This window comes from Oryctolagus cuniculus, chromosome 5 (genome assembly GCF_964237555.1).
Source record: "Oryctolagus cuniculus chromosome 5, mOryCun1.1, whole genome shotgun sequence".
Classification (NCBI taxonomy): domain Eukaryota; kingdom Metazoa; phylum Chordata; class Mammalia; order Lagomorpha; family Leporidae; genus Oryctolagus; species Oryctolagus cuniculus.
This window is the reverse complement of record NC_091436.1, coordinates 139,757,850-139,778,487: the sequence shown is the minus strand read 5'-3', so window position 1 is coordinate 139,778,487 and position 20,638 is coordinate 139,757,850. Positions and strand designations below refer to the sequence as shown.

The window sequence follows — 20,638 nt, the reverse complement described above, 5'->3', positions numbered from 1 at the left end:
CTTTATTCCAAAAATAATTTTATTTAATAGATATTAAATAATGTACAGAAGAAAGAGGAGCTGGTATCAGGTTGTTTATGTCCCCTTCTCACCCTAGCTCTTCTCGTGTCTTGCCTATTGTTTTGGGCATTTTCTTAGAATGGGGATCTTCTAGCTCCTTGGCCTTATAATAATGAGGAGCCACTTCCAGAAGCCAGCTGCTCTCAATCTCCAATACCTAGAAGGACAGAGAGATCAGTGGGTTCCCTTCTTTCCAACCTGCATTCGTATGTGTGACTGCAGGGCTGAGGCAGAAGGTGGCTGGCTCTGTGATGACACACCCAGGACAGACACCTCTATGTGGTATTCAAGACACCAAGCAAGCCAGACTTGAGAAAAGCCCGGAGGGTAACCATGTAAAGGGAGACTCCATCTGCTTTGTTCATCATTGCAGGCCCCACACCTAAAACACTGACAGATGTCACAGCCAATTACAGTTCTCAGATCCCAGAAGATGTTGAGACAGCTGTCACAGAGAACGCTGCTAACCTGATCTTACCTTCAACCAAGCCAACACACTTCCCTGTTTCTGTGCAACCTGAACCTGGGTTCTCAGCTTGCCAGCATACTCTCCCCCCACGTGAAGTCTGTGCCTACCTGGGCAGGGCTGGGCACCTCACCTGTCTCATGAACTCCTTGGTGGTCAAGACGAGCTCATGATAGAGCAGCCAGCGTGGCTGCTGCTCAAAGAGGGAGGAGTTGGGGTGGATGAACACCGTCTGCTGCTGCTTCACTGTGCGGTAGCCGCTGCGAGTCAGCCGCGCTGTGTGGTAGAAGTACCCGGCAGTGATGGCCTAGGGAGCGGGCAGCAAAGAAAGTCAAGCAGAGGGCAGTCATCCGGGGGCCCTTACCCTCATCCCCTGTCTTCTCAGTCCAGGTTTCCAGAGAACCTGAAAGGTAAGGAATGCGTGAAGAACCCAGGGAGGACAAACCTTCGGCAGTCTCGGGGAGGAAGCCCAGGAGACCACCTTTTCCACAGGAGGGAGAGGGTGTGCCTCGGGCTAGGACTGCTGCTGCCCCCAGGGGGCCTCCGGGGGTGCATGAGCAGACTGAAGAAATGCTGACCTTGCGGACACGGACGTAGTCCCCCTGGCAGGAGCTGAGACCGACTTCCACACGCTCCAAGAGCCCCTCCAGCTGCTCCCGCACGTCCCGGGCTCGGCGCATTGATCTGAACTGGACGAAGTTCTCGTAGCACCACTGGGATGAGTACCCACTCTCAGCCCACTGTGGAAAGGGCAGAGAAGGAGTGTTAGTACACAGCAGGCCCAGAGTCCGCCACGGCTCCTCCACTCCCACTCACCCAAGCCCAGTGACCTGTGTGTAGACGTTCAGCAGGGCCAAGTGGTCCCCACCAGGGAGGTAGAAGTTGACCCGGGCATTGTCGGCATGGACAACCTTGTCTTTGGGTCGGTAGAAGATGGAGTTGTTGACAGAGAGCATGGCAGCCACTGTCAGGATCTCCTCTGAACAGCCGTATCTGTGGCAGGCAGGGAAAAGCATGAGGCTTCAAAGCACAACCTGAGCAGACAGAGCGGCTGCTGTGTGAAGGCCTCCTCACGGGGAGAGGGCCAGCTGCAACAGTGGCTGCAATCAGCCAGCAGACGGCCGGTGGCGGCACGTGCAGCGTGGGGGTCACGGTGTGGGACCTTCCCAGGAGGGGTATCCACAGGGGATCTCTGGGGCTGCGTGCACTGGGCAGACCTGTGGCCTACACCGCAGCGGGAGAACGGCATTTCAAGGTGGTCCCTCCACAGTCACATCTGAATGTTCTAGCGGGAAGCCTTAGCGGAGGCAGCTCCAGAATGAGCCCTCCCTCGGCACCCCTCACAGAGAAAAGAGCCTCCACTTCTGTGCTCACTCTTGCTCCCGGATTTCCTGTCGCTCTGGCCCATTTAATACCATGACCAACGACAGGACAGTGTATTAGTGACCCTTATGGGCCTCAAAAAGGGCAGTGAGGGTTATCCAATTACGTTACTGTTAAAGGACAGTATGATGGAGAAATACAGAGAGAGATGGCCATGGAAACAGGGGAGGCACGGCCAGTGTGTGTGCTGGAGCCCCAAGGCGGGGTGGGGGAGGACTTACTTCTCGGAGGCCAAGATCATTTTAGACAGCATGGGGTCCACTGGCAGCTCTGCCATCTTTCGACCAGACTAAAGAGAAAATCGGAGCCAATCCTCCCTCAGGTTTCCCTGCACCGCTGCAGCGGTCCCCAGGGCCCCCAGCCCTCCTCCTGCCCTCCCATCTCACCGTGGTGAGCTCCCCGAGGTGGTTGAGGGCTCCTAGAGCATACAGCTGCTCCAGAGCCAGCAGCAGGGTCTCATATGGTGGAGGGTCCAGGAAATCAAAGTGCATCAGGTCGTGGATCCCTGGGGAAGGGCATGGGAATAGAACAGGACCTTCTCACCAGGACCAGGCACTCTAGCCCCACCTCCCTCCACTCAGGAGGACTGGGGTAGCCCAGTCACCTAAGCTTTTGAGCAGCAGCACGACGTTGCCCAGGCTGGTCCTCTGGATCTCAGGCACCGTGGTCTCCTCAAGCTCATGCTGATAGGCCCAGGCGGTATACAGACGGAAGCACTTCCCCGCGGCCACCCGGCCCGCGCGGCCAGCCCGCTGATTGGCTGAGGCCTGCAGAGAAAGGAGAGGCTGGCTGACAATCTGACAGTTCAAGGGCGGTATGTACACAAGAAACCTGGGCATTTGTAGACTGCTTGTCCCCCACCCTCTAAGAAGCTGCTTCTGGGCTGACCCTCCCTGCAGGATAATTCCACCTCTCTCCAGCCCACAGAGACCCAGGCTGACCTTGCTACAAGGTGTGACAGTGAGGGATTCCATGCCTGTGCGGGGGTTGTAGCTCTTTTGCTTACAGAAGCCTGGATCCAGCACATAAATGATGCCCTCAATGGTCAGCGACGTCTCGGCAATGTTTGTTGCCACAACCACCTGAAAGAGCAAACGTAACCCTGGGAAGCTAGGAGTGGAGAAGCAGGGGCAGGCGGGGCGGGAGATGAGGAACCAGGGCCGAGGTCAGGGGAGGGGCCAGGCCATAGAAGGTGGGAGGGCCGTGGTGGGGACGGTCAGCAAAGGCCTGAAGAGGGGAGGATGTGAAGAGGACTTGGAGTTCCTTCAGGGAGGCGAGGTGGAAGTTTCCAGACGCCCGCCCCCCCTCTCCCCTGCACCACGTTATTGATTTTCTTCATGCTACCACTTCCTGCGATGGCCTCCTAACAAGTCTCCCTCTTCCTACTGCTAGTCCCTGTCACATGGCATCCAGAGTGACCCACTTAAAATGTAAACCTGGAGCAGGCGTTTAGCCTAGAGGTTCAGAAACCTACATCCTTTGTCAGAGTACCTGAGTTCAACTGCCAGCTCCAGCTTCCTGCCAATGCAGACCCCGTGAGGCAGTGATGATGGCTCATGTAACGGGGCTCCTCCCTCCCACAGGGGAGACCTGGGCTGCATTCCCAGCTCCCAGCTCCCAGCTTCAGCCCCAGCCCGGCCCCTGCCACCGCAGCATCTGAGGAGTGAGCCAGCAGATGGCAGCTCTGTTTCCCAAATACACGAATAAATCAAACCTGTCATACCACTCTCCCAGACCGCCTGAATGGTTTCCTATCCTGCTCTAGAAATAAAGCTAAGTTCCCTAAAGCCCTGAACCTGGGCCCTGGCTGCCTTTCTGCCCTCAGCCCCCTCTCACTGCCCAGGCCTGGACCCCCCAGCACACCCCTCTGGCAGATCCTGTGCAACAGCTGCTCCCTTCCTCACCTGGTGTAGGCCTCTGCTCCACTTCCTCCCCTGTACTGTAAGGGAAATGCCCTCCTGCTGTTCCCCACTCCCCGCCCCCAGGGCTGGTCTCAGCTCTCTATGCTGCCTTGCGTCTCCTCACAGCACTTGCTGGAAGTAAGCACCATACTTTCACGCGTCCGCTATCTCCGCCCATCGCACTGTGGGTTCTGTGAGGCTAAGGACTTTGTTTTTCTGCCACTGTATCCTCAGCCCCTGGAACAGTGGTTGGCACACTGGAGGGACACACTAAATGTGGAGTGAGTTACAGCTCTACTCAAAGTCGAAAGCCCAGCCTCTCCTGCCTGCCATCAAAGGCCTCCCTAATCTCCATGCACAGTGGCTTTCACCCTCACCGCAGCCCCACCTTGGCCTTCCAGTGACCTCCCCAGGGGTTTTTCTGAAAGCTCCACACCAGATCCTTCCTGCTGGCACACCCGGGCTTCCCTTCCCTGCAGTACTTCCTTTCCGACCGTGCGCTCGCTCTCAGTCCTGCGGTATTCATCCTCTCTCTCCAGCCTGCAGTGAGGGACTGGCTGCTCCTCAGCCTGCGTCTGCAGCTGGGCCCAGGACACGCCTTGTATGGGTCAGGCAGCCACCCTCCCTTTCACTACCATTTGTGCACAGCAAGAGGTGCGCAGTAAGGCTTTCACAACTGACCTTTCGTGCCCCAGGGGGCGTGGGCTGGAAGATTCGGGCCTGCATGTCGGAGGGCAGGTTGGCATAAATGGGAAGGACCAGCAGCTCCCGGATTTTGGAGCCCAGGCGGCGGCAGCGATCCTGGAGCATCTCACAGGCAGCCTCGATCTCCTCCTGCATTGGGGGTGGGGAGAGCAGCAGGGGTTCCAGTCACCGAAGGCCCACGTGCCCGCACTGTCTTGCCCGGGGATAGCCCCTCCCCGGGCCCTGCACGTCACACACCTGTCCTGTCAGGAACACCAGGATGTCCCCGGGGGGCTGCGTCACGTGGATCTGCAGCACAGACACAACACAGGCTTCCAGGTAGTCAGCCTCCGGAGCCTGGGGGGAGAGATGTGGTCGCAGGAGGGCCGCCTGCTCAGGCAGACCCCTCCTCCCTTCCCAGCTCGACACATGCTCTGTCCCACCTCCCACTTCCCTCCCTGGGACAACCCGGACTCAAGCCCATCCTCCCTGGGCAGGGCACCTTGGTATAGAAGATGTCGACCGGAAACCTGCGTCCGGGGATTCGGAAGACAGGGGCGTCATCAAAGAAGGTGGAAAAACGGGCAGTGTCCAGCGTGGCTGAAGCCACGAGGACCTTGAGCTCAGGGCGGAAGCGAGCAACATCCTTGATCAGCCCAAAGAGAATGTCTGTGTGTAGGGTCCGTTCATGCGCCTCATCCACCATCACCACGCTAGGGGAGGGAGACAGGGAACAGTGAAGGGGGAGGAGCTGGGCAACACGGGATTGGAACCAGGGTCCCCTGGACGAGAGGGCTCAGGAATGGATGTGAGGGGAGGGGCTCCAAGGAGAAAAGCCAAGCATCCCAGTTACCTAAAATCAACAGAAGGTCAGAGAAGGCCAGGGCCCGCGTCTGCAGCCTGACCCAGCCCAGGAGACAAAAGGAGCCACGACACGGAGGCTGGCAGCTGACAGCACAAGCCAGCCCCTCTGAATGCGCTTAGAGTGGGCAGCTGCTCTTATTAGAGCAAGCAGAGGCAAGGATATGTTTTAAAGAAAATAAATAAATAACAAGGGAAGGGCTCTTTTGACTGAGGCTGGCTGGGGATGGAGGGCAGGCCTGAGCTGCCATGGCGAGCAGCCCAGGGGGGCCTCAAGGCCCTGCAGGGCTGGTGCTGCTGTGCACCCTGGTGCGCCCTGCCCCTTCTGGGAGAAGGAGCGCCTTTCCACCCCAGCCCTCAGAGGGCTCTGCAGACCCCTGAGTCTCCTCCAACTCATCTGTGTGCCACCATCTTTCTCCTTGCTCTGTTCTTTGGTTTGGGAGCTCATCCCCTGCTCCTACCTCGACTCTGTGCCCAATCCTGACAGTAACCAGGCCCCTGCCATTTAACAAAGCAGCACTCTGGCCTCAGCTGGCCCTCCACGGGCCCCGAGGCTGCCCCACCGCTCGGCTGTGCTCCTCCAGACCTAGAGACTTCAGCTCAGAAGAGTTGAGAGAGCACACAGTGCCACGCCGAGCTCCGCAACATTCTTTCTTCCAAGTTCTGCTTTCCCATCCCCAGCACTGAGAGCTCCCTGCTCACGGACGCAGGCGGCCCAGGACTTGAGGCAAGGGCTGGGTGTCAGAGGCTGAGCACAGACGCCCCACAACCTCCACCACACTCAGCGCGGAGCTGAATCCATCGCCCTGTAAATTCCCTCATGGTTCCAGCTGCGCCTGCAAATAAAACAAGTCCTGTCTCTCCCCATGTAACAGCCCTGCACACATTTCAAGGCAACCAGGGTATTTCCCCTGAGCTTCTCCGCTCTACGCTGAACACCCCGAGTGTCCGCAGATGCCTCCCCATGGCATCTGTGGTCTCCGCAGTGTTACACTAGCCCTGGGAATGAACGCAGAGGGAAGGAGATGCTTTCTCTGTAATCTTTTCTCTCTCTGGTCCCACCTCCAATTCTACCACCATACAAACCATAAAGCTTTAAGAACTGGCCAAATCAGCTCAGTGGGAAGAAAAGAAAGCAAGCCTAGAGATTAAAGGAGATGGAGAGGGGCCGGTGCTGTGGCATAGCGGGTAAAGCTGTCCCCTGCAGTGCCAGCATCCCATATGGGTGCCAGTTTGAGACTTGGCTGCTCCTCTTCCGATCCAGCTCTCTGCTATGGCCTGGGAAAGCAGTGGAAGATGGCCCAAGTCCTTGGGCCCCTGTACCCATGTGGGAGACCCAGAAGACGCTCCTGGCTCCTGGCCTCAGATTGGTTCAGCTCCAGCCATTGTGGACATTTTGGGAGTGAATCAGCAAATGAAGATCTCTGCCTCTGCTTCTCTGTAACTCTGCCTTTCAAATAAAATAAATCTTTAAAAAAAAAAAGGGGGGGGGAGGAGCTAGAGAGGGCCCAGCGCTGTGCCACAGCAGGTAAAGCTGCCACCTATGACACCAGCATCCCATATGGACACATATGGACCTGGCTGCTCCGTTTCCAACCTAGCTCCCTGCTAACGCATCTAGGGAGGCAGCAGAGGATGGCCTGGGTGTTTTGGCCCCTGCCACCCATATAGGAGACCTGGAGGTCACTCCTGCTCCAGCTTTGGCCTGTCCCAGTCCCAGCCATTGTGTCCACTTGGAGAGTGGACAAGTGGATGAAAAATCTGTCCTCTTCCTTTCTAACTCTTTCAAATAAATAAATAAACCTTTAACGAATAAATGAATGAAGGAGCTAGGGAAAGACACCGGAAGAGATGGGGATAAACAGAGCACAGGAAGAGACGGCAGGTGGCTGCTCCGTGGCAGGCAGGGGCCCAGTGCGCACCTGTAACTCGCCAGGTCAGGTTCGGAGAGGAACTCGCGGAGCAGCATCCCGTCTGTCATGTAGCGGAGGACTGTTCGCTCGGATGTGCAGTCTTCAAAGCGGATGCTATAGCCAACCTGGGCAAGGAGGCCACAGTGGGATGGGGCTCCCTGGAGGGAACCTGGGATACAGAACGCAGGGCCAGCACCTGCATCTGTGGTGTGGGGCCCTGAAGGCCGAGCAGGTGAGCTCCAGACCCTGTGGGCCCACGGCATCGTTTTTTTTTTTTTTTTTTTTTTTTTTTTTTTTTTTTTTTTTTGACAGGCAGAGTGGACAGTGAGAGAGAGAGACAGAGAGAGAAAGGTCTTCCTTTGCCGTTGGTTCACCCTCCAATGGCCGCCGCTGCAGCCGGCGCACCGCGCTGATCTGATGGCAGGAGCCAGGATCCAGGTGCTTTTCCTGGTCTCCCATGGGGTGCAGGGCCCAAGCACCTGGGCCATCCTCCACTGCACTCCCTGGCCATAGCAGAGAGCTGGCCTGGAAGAGGGGCAACCGGGACAGAATCCGGCGCCCCAACCGGGACTAGAACCCGGTGTGCCGGCGCCGCAAGGTGGAGGATTAGCCTATTGGGCCACGGCGCCGGCTCCACGGCATCTTTTAGCCGCTGCCCTCCACCCTGCACCCCCAGCGCTTACCTCATTCCCGAGCTTCACACCCATCTCCCGGGCCACTCGCGCAGCCACACTCATGGCCGCCACTCTCCGCGGCTGGGTGCAGGCAATCTTCATGCCCTTCTGCGTGTAGCCCTGAGTGACAGGAATGAGAGAGTTCTCAATTGCTTCAGGTGCCCCGAGTCCCAGCCACGATACAAAGAAAGAAGTCATAGAAGCCAGGCAGGGTGGGGGAAAGGGAGAGACAGAAGCAGCGGACCAGAAATGATGGGCAAGCAGATAGGAAGACAGACCTCGGGCCCCAAGGGGGTCCTCCTCCCGCCCTGGCACTCCCCGCTCTTTGGGTCATCAAATTCAGGGCGCTATTAGTCTTGAGCTAGAAGAGGACAGATCGGCAAAGGCAGACCCAGAAGCAGTGAGGGACACAAGACGAGAGCAGGAGAACAAGCCCGGTAACTCCTCATCCTCTGGCCCCTGCAGAGGGGCAGAGGCCTGGCTGGGCTGGATGAGGGGAGGATTTTATTTCCACACACTGCACTCCACCTATCCAGCACGCGTCCTTCCAACCTGGAGATACTGAGCCCTCCTAGGCACGGGCACTGTGGCAGGCAGCGAGAACAGAAATGTGACAAGGCTCTGTGTTCTCAGAACCCTCAAGATTTAGTGGGAACACAGGCAAACAACTTCCTTGATGATCAGGCAACAGGAGCCCTGCAGGACTGTGCTTGTCACCCCCCGCTGCCCCAACCTCAAGGGTGTGGCGACGGTACCTCCTCATAGAGATACTGCGGAATCTGCGTGGTCTTCCCCGAGCCGGTCTCGCCCTCAATGATGAGGATCTGATGATCGGCAATGGCAGCCAGGAGCTCCTCGCGGAACGGGAACACCGGGAGGCTGCGGCGCACGGCCTGGATGGACTCCCTCTGCTGGGCCTGGCTGGAAGGCGGCGGGGCCGTGGGCTCCTGGGAAGGAGAGGGTGGCTGTGAGCCTGCCAGCAGGCCTCGGCGCCTCCTCAGGGCGTCCCAGAGCGTCCCCACTCACTTTGTCGCCCTGGAGCTGAGTGGCCCGCACAAACTCGATGGTCTCCTCTTCCTCCAGCACCAGCTGATACTTGGGCTCCTGGGAGGCCGCATCTCGCGCCCCAAACTTCAGGGACGCAGCCCCCAGCCGGGCTTCCTCCCAGCGCCGCTGCTCCTCCCCAGGGGCGCCCGACTCCTCCTCTACCAGATCCACAGCTCGAGCTGGCTGCAAAGACAGGGGCACGTGAAGACTGGGGACACCTTCCCTGCCCGGTTCCCGCCAGCCCCCATGCCTGCCCTCTGAGAAGAACAAGACAAGGGAGGGGTCCGCCAAGGCACTGCCCCACCCCCTGAAGCCCTCCCTCCCTCCCTCCCTGCAGCAGATGCCGCCTTGCCTCACCTGCCCTCGGGTCTCCTTGGGCATGTGGTAGCGATTGGTGGCCTCCAACCGCTCCTGCTCACCGGCAGCCCGGTACTCCCTGGCCAGATCCCGCACTTGCCGCTTGTATTTGAGCTCGCGCCGCTCATGGCGGCTCAGCTCCACATCCCCGAAAAGGAACTCCTCGTCAGCCAGCTCTGCTTCGAGGTCCTCCAGCTTCTCCCGCTCCCGCTTCGCCAGGTACTCTCGGCGTGATTTCTTCCGCAGCTCAGGGACCTAGGTCAGGAAAGGGCAGTGACATCCCCTTTCCCTGCCTACTCCTAGGAGTGAACAGCTCCCTGACAAGCAGACGAGAGACCCTCAAGACACACCCTCCACGTGCCCTCTGTCATGCACAATGCCCAGCGCCGGGCCTCCTGGAATGCCACAGCCCGACCCCGCGGCCAGCCTTCCCACAGCAGAATCCAGCGGGAAGGGCCTGCTGGGCCCCGGCTTCGTCAATGCAGCTTCATCAGGGCACTTATGTCAATAATCAGTATTTTACTCTTACTATTACTCTCAAATTAGTAGAAAGAGAACAATGAAAAGGCTGACCTAGTATTTAGAAGCACGGATCTCGAACTGAAAATGATTGAGACAAGGATGGAAACCACTGAGGGTGCCAACCGGAGGCGATGTGCAGCCCCAGTTACCTGCTCCTGACCTCAAATTAAATGAGCGCAGCTTGGGGAGGAATGGGGAAAGTTACTCGTACATAAAAAACTGGATGCATCACAGAGCATTTCTGCAAGGCCAGACATAATCAGGGATGCTTAGTTTTCTGGAGCTCACCTTGTCCCCCCCACTCCCCAAATGCATCACTTGGCTTCTACACGTTGACCTTTGCTATGGCCTGATAGGGCACATGATGGATGAAGCAGAAAAGTGGTTGTCCCTTAAAGGCCTTCCTGCCTCTAGCCACGATCCCTCCCGCTGTGACCCTGACCACCTTCTCCCCTGCAGGGACAGAACCCCCAGCTCTCCACCCTTGGGGCTCTGGTTCTAGTTAGTTGCATGGCTTTTCTTGCTTGATCTGTGAAGACTTAAAGTGGAGCTTCCGATCATGACCCAATCTGAGCACTATAATCCAATACTTCTTCCACAGGATGGGTGAGGCAGATGCATTTTTCCCTCTACATCTGGGCCAAAAATCAGGGCAATTACAGCATCAAAGCCATGATATGGGCTGAGGGCTTGACTTAACCTGCGTCCCCTTGACACTGAGCTCCAGCTCTGAGCCCAGCTTCCTGCTAATGCAAACCCTGAGAGGCAGCATTGATGGCTCAACTCACAAGGTTCTTGCCTCCCACACTGGACATCTGGAGAGCATTCCTGGCTCCCACCTATTGTTCTGGCCCAGCTCTGGCTGTTGCAGGTATTGGGAGAATGAACCAGGGGATGGAAGCTCCATCTAACTAAAAATGACAGAGCAGGCTTCTGATGCAGTGGCTAAGCTGCTGCTTGGGACATCCACATCCCCTATCAGAGTGCCTGGGTCTGAGTCTCAGCTCTACTGCTGATTCTAGCTTCCTGTTAATGCGCATCCAGGGAGGCAGTAGGTGACAGCTCAAGTGCTTGGATCCCTGCCATGCACATGGGAGAGTCAGATGGAGTTCCAGGCTCCTGGGCTCAGCCTGACTCTGCCTTGGCTGTTGTAGGCATCTGGAGAGTGAACCAGCAGAGGATGATCTGTCTGCCCATCTCTCTCTCTCTCACTTAAAAATAAATACATACAATTTTTAAATAAACTAAAAATAAGAAGCATAATGAGTGGCAGAGGCCTCACAAAGAATCCAGAGGCACCATGTGACACAGGCGAGTTGCAATACACGCAGGGTGGAGGGCCCAGCGTGCAGGCTGCAGGCACTGTAACTCATGCCAATAGGACTGCACTGGGCACAGCATTTCCCACTCCTTCCCCTGCGTAGCTGCAGCTTGGGCCTTCGGTCTAATGCACCCTGACCACGGCTTCGTCTGTGAAAGAGCTACAGAACTAAACAGAACAGATAAAACTGTAGCTAGAAAAGGCCACTAAAAAATGCATGGTGTCCATACAGGAAAACAAAAACAAAAACAAAACCTCAGATTGAGACAGAAATCAAGAACAAGACACTAGAGAAGAGAAATCAGAGAAGGGCCGATGTTGTGGCACAGTGGGTAAAACCACTGCCTGCACCAACATCCCACGTAGATGCTGGTTTGTATCCTGGCTGCCCCCCCCCCACACTTTTTTTTTTTTGACAGGCAGAGTGGACAGTGAGAGAGAGAGACAGAGAGAAAGGTCTTCCTTTTGCCGTTGGTTCACCCTCCAATGGCCGGCTGCTCCACTTTCAATCCAGCTTCCTGCGAGCAGCCTAGGAAAAGCAGCAGAGGATGGCACAAGTGCTAGGGCCCCTGTCACCCACGTTGGAGACTTCGATAAAGCTTTGACTCCTGGCCTCGGCAGGGCCCAGCACCAGCCATCACAGCCATCTGGGAAGTGAACCAGCAGATGGAAGATCTCTCTCTTTCCCCACCTCTTTCTGTAGCTCTTTCAAAATAAATAAATAAATTTCAAAAAGAAGGAAAGGAAGGAAAGGAAGGAAGGAAGGAAGGCACAGAAGAAAGCAGACATTCCTAACAGTAAGAAGCCAACTGCTGTGCCTGCTCCCAGTACAGCAGTGAAAATCAGTAACTACACAGGATCGGTCAGATACGCTTGGGAAACTTCTATTACTTTACATGGAGCTCATCAAGCTCCCACTAAGAATGTGCAAGTGCATTTCTCAGGCCGTTTGACCTTTTGGTGAAAAACCTAAATGGGAAAAGTTATTTCATGATTGAATAATCTCTTAAAGCCCCTCCCTGCGGAAAACAGTTCAAAAAGGCCAAGAGGCAGACGTTTGGCACCAGGGCTAAGATGCTACTTGGGATACTGCACCCCACAGGTCTGTGCCTGGACTGGAATCCTGGCTCAGCTCCCGATTCCAGCTTCCTGCTGATGCACACTCTGGGAGCCGGCAAGTACTTGGGTCCTGGCCACCCACGTGGGAGAGCTGTGTTGAATTCCCAGCGTCACAGCTTCAGCATGGCCCAGACCTGGCTACTGCCAACATTTGGGGAGAGAACCAGCAGATGGCAGCTCTCTGGCTCTCTAACTTTCAAATAAAACGAAGTCAAGACCAATACACTTCTTATATCATGTAGGAAACAAAAAACAAAAAGCAGAAAACACACAGTGGGACTATCTGACTCAGGCTGAAAAAGAAAAAAAGAGCCCTCCCACAACACTGCAACAGATCCTAGTAAAAGACTGATGATGCTCTAAAGAACACTTATGAAGATGGAGAGGGTATCTGAAGCAAATTGTGAACAAATCCTGGGCAGAATCAAGAGGGAATCAAGTCAAAGAAGACACAGAGCTTTAAGACTGTTGGGAACCATGATGTGGAGACACTGATGTTTCCAATGAGGGAATGCTGGTGAGCTACACATATAAACCTCACGGGCCACAGCTTTCTGAGTACAGACAATGAACCCCCCGTTTCCTACTGGAGGATTTATTTAAAATGAAATATGCTTTAGTTTTTAATGCTTTATGTTTTTATTTTTAAGTACATTTGAAAAACATTCCCTATGCGAAAAAAAAGAATGGGATTTCAAAATATTGAAAGATAAAAATTCTTGAGTTCAATATGGCACACACAAATCAAAAATTGGAAAAAATGCTTATCACCAGTGAAGTGACTATTACACCAAACTCTTGACTCTAAAAATTGGTAATTAGAAAGAAGTCTTTACCACCATGTTATTTGAATTAGAAGTGACCATGTATATTATCTTGCTTGAAGAAGTATTTGACAAAAAAAAGCAGTATCTGTCATTTGTAAATTTTCTTGTTCTAAAGAAAGCATTATGTTCTATAGATATAAATTATGTAAATAAAAGTTATTTTATACCATTAAAAGAAAAGAAGTCATTTACACTGCCTTTTATAAAGAAACTCTAGCTCATTCCTAATTGTTGAGGAAAAGCTCTTCTTTGTACTAAAGTTCTAGCCAATCAATGTAAATGGAGTGACAGCGTCCAAAAATCACTATTTTGCAATGCCCAGTGAGAGACTCAGGAGAGGACTAACAGTGGTAAGGAAAACATCAGAGGAAAGGCCGTATCTGTCCTCACACACACACCTGGAGAACAAGGCCACTGAGCTGATACACGGTGCAGTGCATATCACCCACCAAGAGGTAAGCGTCTGTCACAACCATGTAACTGGAGTCCAGGCAAGCGCTGCACACAATTCCCACTCTAAAGGAAGCACTGGGGATAGAAGAATTTTACACCACTGGATAAGGATCTAAGAAATCCAAAATATAGGACAGTGAACAAGATGAGACAAAACACACATAGAAAGGAGAGAAACTAAAGACACTGAAGAACCAAGTGCAATAAAGGAACCATGACTACATTTTGATTTGGAAAAAGGAACTGTTAGAGGCATGGAGTAAAGAGGAAAATTTGGTAGACAGCATGCAAGAGTTATGGTTCATCCTGCTGGGTCTCACAATGGCTCTGAGGTTCTGGAGGACAATGTCTGCATTCCTAGGACGTTACATGTTGATCTATGTAGGCTTAAACTGCATGACATCTAAAACTTTTAAATGGGCCAAAAAAGAAAAAAAAAAAAAACTACATTTACATAGACAATGCCAATACTGCACAGGGTATCAGCCATCTCTGAATCTGAATTGCATATCTGAGCACTGCACTATTCTTTCTTTATTATTATTATTTTTATTTTTAATTTATTTGACAGGTAGAGTTATAGACAGTGAGAGAGACAGACAGAAAGGTCTTCCATCTGTTGGTTCACTCCCCAAATGGCCGCCACGGCCGGCGCTGTGCTGATCTGAAGCCAGGAGCCAGGTGCTTCTCCTGGTCTCCCATGCGGGTGCAGGGCCCAAGCACTTGGGCCATCCTCTACTGCACTCCCCGGCCACAGCAGAGAGCTGGACTGGAAGAGGAGCAGCCAGGACTAGAACCCGGTGCCTATATGGGATGCTGGCGCCGCAGGCAGAGGATTAACCACATGAGCCTCGGCGCTGGCCCCTGCACTATTCTTTCAACTTCTGTTTGAAATGTTTCATAATTGAAAAAAAAAAAAAAAAAAAAAAGTCCAAGCAAATGAAATGCTGCAGCTGCACCAAGAAACGGCTCCGCCCACAATTATTCTGTGGGGTGGGACGTAAGATGGGTCAGGAGAGACCCGAGGGTCATCCTTTTGGAAAATCTAAGTGTGACTCTACTTGACAAGATCAGGCCTTTGCCTACCTACCTGGACTCGTAGCACAGAAAGTCTAGTTTGGGGCTGGCATTGTGGCACAGCAGGTTAAGCTGCTGCCTGCGACACCAGCATCCCATATGAACACTGGTTCATGTCCTGACTGCTCCACTTCCAATGCAGCTCCCTGCCAACATGACTGGGAAGGCAGTGGAAGAAGGCCCAAGTGCTTGGGCACCTGCTACCCATATGGGAGACCCAGATGGAGCTTCAGGCTCCTGGCTTTGGCCTGACCAACCCCTGGTCATAACAGCATTTGGGGAGTGAACCAGCCAATGCAGGATCTCTCTCTTTCTGTCATTCCCTTTCTTTCTCTAACTCTGCCTTTCAAACAAATACATCAATCTTTTTTAAAAAGGTCCAGTTCATGAACTGTAAGAGCTCTGTCCGTGTCCAGTGAGAAGCCTAGCTCAGGCAACCACAGGGAGATCACCAAGCCACAGGGGATGCAGGGACTAGGGGGAGACGGTGTGCCTAAGCTGATTGGCCAGCCAGCTTGGGCAGCAGGACTGCAGCCCCGCCATTCCCCCAGCCACCCCGACAGCATTCCAGTGGCCTTACGCCCCATGCCGCCTCCTAAGACAGGAAGAGCGCACACTTCCCTCACTAACACCCACCACAGTGTGCAGAGTCAAGCAGGCCCTGGGGAGCTTATGGCCACAAACCGAGGCCTGCTCCAGAGCCCTGAGCACCCCTCCCCTGCCCTGCACCCAACCGCTCCATCAGAAAGCCTGTCCTTGAGCTTCCCGCTCTCGGCGTCCCAGGTCCCGGGGCTCACCATGGCCTTCCGATCTTCCTCAGCCATCTTGAGGCGCTTCTGAGCCTCTTCATAAGCCTAGAGGAGGAGACCGGAAGTGGAGGGTGTGAGTCCAGAAGGCCTCCGCCCACGGCCATCTCCTCTAGAACCTCAAGCATCTCTTAGAGGCGCCGCAGCACAAGGAGACGTCCCCTGCGGCCGTGAGAACAGCAGTGGCCAGAGAACCACGGGGTGGGGTGGGGGCCTCCCGCCCAGGGATGAACTCAACCTCCGTCCTCCCAGAGAGGCCGGCCTCGGATTTCGGCTGCGCCGCCCCTACCTTCTTGTCTGAGCGCTCCAGGACATTGCGCGTGCGATCCTTGTCCCGCTGCCGTACCCGCTCGGCAAAGGCGTCTCGCTCCTCCAGGTCCTGAAGGCGCTCGCGCTCCGTGCGCTCCCACTCGTCCTCTGACTCGGGCTTGGCCGGCTGCTGCCCGCTGCCCCTGCAGCCCCAGACCCGCTCAGGGTTAAACCACGGGTCCGCCCCTCACCCGCCAGCCCACCCTCCCTCGCCCTGCTTGACCTACCCTGCCTTCTTGTCTTTCTCGGGAGCCTCTTCCTCCTCATCTTCCTCCTCCTCCTCCTGGCGCTTCCTCCGCAGGTGTTTCCGTTTTTTGCGCCTCTTCTGGACGCTGCTCCCAGCCCTGCCCACGGCCTCCTCGCTGCTCTCTTCACTGTCTTCCAGCAGCTGATAAGACCGGTTCTTCTCCAGCAGGGCTCGGGCCTCTCGCTCCGCCGCCCGAGTTGGCTTTTCTACCACCGCCTTCCGCGGTACCTGTCAGGGATAAGCAGCGTGAACAACTCCTGACCGCTGCTCACCCCCCTGGCTGTCCCTGACTTAAGGACTTGATCTTAGATCAGCCAGCATTCCCTCTCCTCCCCATGACTTCATCCTGCTCTCATCTCAACAGAGCCCCTCAGTTTCTGAACTTCCTTTCCGTCATTCACTTTTTTAAAGACTGACTGATTGATTTTAAAGAGCTACAGGCCGGCGCCGCGGCTCACTAGGCTAATCCTCTGCCTAGCAGCGCCGGCACACCGGGTTCTAGTCCCGGTCGGGGCGCCGGATTCTGTCCCAGTTGCCCCTCTTCCAGGCCAGCTCTCTGCTGTGGCCAGGGAGTGCAGTGGAGGATGGCCCAGGTGCTTGGGCCCTGCACCCCATGGGAGACCAGGAAAAGCACCTGGCTCCTGGCTCCTGCCATCGGATCAGCGCAGTGCGCCGGCCGCGGCGGCCATTGGAGGGTGAACCAACGGCAAAAGGAAGACCTTTCTCTCTGTCTCTCTCTCTCACTGTCCACTCTGCCTGTCAAAAAAAAAAAAAAAAAAAAAGAAAAGAAAAAGAAAGACAGAGCTACAGAGAGGCAGAGAGAAAGGTCTTCCACCTGCTGGTTCACACCCCAGATGGCCACAACCCTATCTAAGCCAGGAGCTAGGACATTTCTCCGGGACGCCCAAGTGGGTGCAGGGGCACAAGACTTGGCCATCCTCTACTGCTTTCCTAGGTGCATTAGCAGAGAGCTGAATCAGAAGTGGAGCAGTTGGGACCCGAACCAGTACCATATGGAATGCCGGCGCTGTAGGCGGCAGCTTCACCCCCTATACCACAGCCTCCTTGTTTAACACACGTTTAATGAGGTCTATCCCACCTGTCGGGTACTTGCTAGGTACTAGGGATCCAGAATGAACAAAAATCTCTGCCCTCCCAGAGCTTACAACCCCACACCCAGTTCTCAATCACTTGGCCACTTTCTTATAGTTCTGCTTTTCCCAAGGATTTAAGTCATTCCTACACAAGGACTGACAGGCTACAAGGGTTAACTCTGCAATGTGGGGCCGGCGCTGTGGCGCAGCAGGTTAAAGCCCTGGCCTGAAGCGCCTGCATCCCATATGGGTGCCGGTTCTAGTCCCGGCTGCTCCTCTTCTGATCCCGCTCTCTGCTATGGCCTGGGAAAGCAGTAGAAGATGGCCCAAGTCCTTGGGCCCCTGCACCCACGTGAGAGACCTGGAAGAAGCTCCTGTCTTCGGATCGGTGTGGCTTCAGCCATTGCGGCCACCTGGGGGTGAATCAGTGGATGGAAGACCTCTCTGTCTCTACCTCTCTCTGTAACTCTGTCTTTCAAATAAATAAAATAAATCTTAAAAAAAGAAAAAAAAAAAAAAAAAACTCCAAAACTTCGCAATGTGACACCGGCTGTCACACATCACCACATCACCTGTAGATGGCAGGATACACCGGCCACAGGTCCGCAGGCGGAGCCGCACCAGGCTCTCTACCGTTCTGGGACACTCCCACTCTGTGCACACATGGGGCCCTGCTCTGTCCGACAGACAACGGCTGGGCAGGAGGACTACCCGGACAGACGCCAGCGATCCTCCAGGAGTTCACCGCTCACACCTTCGCTCCCTCCCCCTTCTCCACTTGACAAATCCCCGGGGATCCTTGGGCCTGAGTTTGCTGAACACTGTCCCCGCCGCCTCTTCTGCTCTCCCGCAGTGTTTCCCAACCACCTCTTCTAGAGCCTGGCCACTTACAGCCCGGCCCGCGGACCACGGGCATTTGAACAAGGACCACAGCTGACTCCTACGCAGGTTGAAGCTGGAGGAACATTGCTTTACAGCACTCAACCCACCCCATGTAAGACCTGCCGGATGCTCTCCACCGAGCCGGACGCCCGGCACCAGGCACAGTACCCAGCCTACAGTCGGCAAAGGATGACTGTGCCTTTAGCTTATTTATCTCCCCGATGGACAACCGGGCCAGCCTCCCCCGGACGCGTAACTCGGGGCCCTCCCCTGCCCCGCCCCTCGGACACCTTGTTCCAGAGCCTCAGAGCGAAGTCCCGCGCCGGCCCGCCCAGGTCCAGCGTGTCGGTGTCTCGTAGGCGCTGCACGAACTCCTCAGCCGAGGCGCAGCGCTGCGCGGTTCCAATGAGGAACTGGGCGACGTGCCGCTCGCTCAGTCCCAGCACCGAGTGCAGCTCCTCCTGAACCCAGCGCTCCAGCCCCGCCGGCGTCGCCATGGCCACCCACCTGCCCGGTCCTCAGCGCTGAGGCGTCCGGAGCAGCCGCGCCGGCGGCCGGGCCTGTGGCAGGCCCGGGGCACCGGGCCGGAGCCTTAGCCCCGCGACGGAGCTGCTTTAGAACCTCAGGGTTCGGTTTCCAACAGTCCAAACCCGCCTTCCGCCGAGCCCGGAAGAGGATGCTCGTTTCCGGCCTAAGCACTACGGTGGCTACGCGAGTTCAAATCTCGCAGAATCAAATCTCGCTCTGGGTAGCACATTTTCCTTCCCTGCCCGATTTCTCTATCGCCCCCTGATGGTCAGTGGAGGCTTCGCTAATTCATTCGTTCAAAGGAGATTAATTCAATGAGCGCCTAAAAAAAGGCGTTTTAAGCACGGTGTAAAATGTTGGGGATACTGCAGACGGTAAATCAGACAAAACATCGAGTTTACATTCAGAGTTCAAGGGAGGTAAGCCACATAATAAATAAGTAAAAGTACATATTTTCTACCGGGTCTAAAATAGTTCAAGGTAAGGGGACGCGGGCTGCCGGCTTTATTTCAAATGAGATCATGTTCATGCTGTGAAAGATTAGCAGGTGCTGAGCAGGATTGACCTTTGCTAGAAATGGTATCTGCAACAAAAGTGAATACAGGTTAGCTATAAGGGGAGTTCCAAGCAGGAAGAAAGTTGGAACTGGGGAAACTGTTGCAAGAAAAAATTTGGGCCAGCCGGCGCTGTGGCACATCAGGTTAAAGCACCAGTATCCCATATGGGTGCCTGTTTGAGTCCCAGCTGTTCCATTTCTGATACAGCTCCCAATGCAGGAAAGCAGCAGAGAATAGCCCAAGTCCTTGCGCCCCTGCACCCACAAAGGAGACCTGAAAAAGCTCTGGGCTTCAGATTGGCTTAGCTCCGGCCCTTGCAGCCATTTGGGCAGTGAACCAGCAGATGGAATACGTCTCTCTCTCTCTCTCTCTCTCTCTCTCTCTCTGTCTATCCCTCTCTTTGTAACTGTCTTTCAAATAAAGAAAAAATTTTCCTTAAAAAAAAAAAGACAAAATTATCTGAAATGGGCAAACTGTGTTCAGCGTTTGTGCTGTCAGTTTGATTAATTCACTGGTGGCTGCTTATTGAAAGATAAGCTGGGGCCAGCGCTGTGGCGCAGCGGGTTAACACCCTGGCCTAAAGCACCAGCATCCCATATGGGTGCCGGTTCTAGTCCCGGCTGCTCCACTTCCCATCCAGCTCTCTACTGTGGCCTGGGAAAGCAGTAGAAGATGGCCCAGGTCCTTGGGCCCCTGCACCTGCGTGGGAGACTTGGAAGAAGCTCCTGGCTTCTGGCTCCAGATCAGCACAGCTCGGCCATGGCAGCCATCTGGGGAGTGAATCTCAGATGGAAGACCTCTCTCACTCTCACTCTGCCTCTCTGTAACTCTGCTTTTAAAATAAATAAATAAAATAAAGAAAGAAAAAGAAAGATAAGCTGAGAGGGCTGGCATTTTACAGTGGGTTAAGACACTGCCTACATCCTATATGGGTGCTGTTTTGTGCCCCAGCTGGTCCACTTCTGACCCAGCCCTCTGCTAATGTGCCCAGGAAAGCAACAGAGGATGGCCCAACCAGTGTGTGAGATCCGGAAGAAGCTCCTGGCTTTGGCCCGACCCAATCCTGGTCACTACGGCCATTTTGGGAGTGAACCAGTGGATGGAAGACCTCTCTCTCTCTGTCTCTTTCTTCCTCTCAAATAAAATAAAAATTTTAAAGTTAAAAAAAAAAAAAAAAAACCTAACGTGTAAAATACAAACGTTCCACATTTGGAGAAGAGTCTTTGAAATGGGAAAACCTAGTAACAACCGCAGCGGGGCAGCAAGCACAAATCATCGAAGCTTTTCAAGGTAGAATATAAAATCCTCTGTCAGAAGAGAACCTTCTCCACTGAGTCGCTGTACAAACTTGATTTTGCAGCAACTTCAGGCTGCCTGCCGCTCTTGGTCCCAAGTGGCGGAGTTTAAGCGTCCCCAAAGGAGCCACGCGCAGTACTCATGTGGCACTTCCTGACTGCCTGCATTGCAGCAGCCTTCGAAATCCTGGAATTCTCAGCTCAGGGCCCCGGCTTCCAGTGCCCTAGCTCTTGTGCTCTGCCCATTCATCGTTC

At 54.6% G+C, this 20,638-nt stretch overlaps 1 protein-coding gene across 1 annotated transcript; it reads right to left on the bottom strand.

Moving 5' to 3' along the window:
* Nucleotide 1: 1 nt before the first annotated feature.
* DHX16 (DEAH-box helicase 16) lies at nucleotides 2–18,689 on the bottom strand. Its single transcript, XM_002714358.5, has 20 exons — nucleotides 18,294–18,689; nucleotides 16,008–16,255; nucleotides 15,761–15,923; nucleotides 15,463–15,519; nucleotides 9,347–9,601; nucleotides 8,969–9,172; nucleotides 8,698–8,889; nucleotides 7,952–8,062; nucleotides 7,278–7,393; nucleotides 4,997–5,207; nucleotides 4,753–4,851; nucleotides 4,492–4,644; nucleotides 2,851–2,991; nucleotides 2,514–2,676; nucleotides 2,296–2,414; nucleotides 2,131–2,198; nucleotides 1,357–1,519; nucleotides 1,105–1,266; nucleotides 660–833; nucleotides 2–217 (listed from the first exon to the last, which is right to left on the bottom strand). Exons 1-20 carry the CDS (start codon nucleotides 18,498–18,500, stop codon nucleotides 89–91), a joined length of 3,135 nt encoding a protein of 1,044 aa, XP_002714404.1. The 5' UTR covers nucleotides 18,501–18,689; the 3' UTR covers nucleotides 2–88.
* Between the last annotated feature and the right edge of the window lie 1,949 nt (nucleotides 18,690–20,638).

Excerpts from the sequence above, each read along its gene's own strand:
- DHX16 (XM_002714358.5), bottom strand. The coding sequence starts at position 18,500 with ATGGCGACGCCGGCGGGGCTGGAGCGCTGGGTTCAGGAGGAGCTGCAC. Across the intron at positions 16,256-18,293 it reads CTCTGAGGCTCTGGAACAAG|GTACCGCGGAAGGCGGTGGT; the intron begins GTGTCCGAGGGG and ends TATCCCTGACAG. Across the intron at positions 1,520-2,130 it reads ATGATCTTGGCCTCCGAGAA|ATACGGCTGTTCAGAGGAGA; the intron begins GTAAGTCCTCCC and ends TGCCTGCCACAG.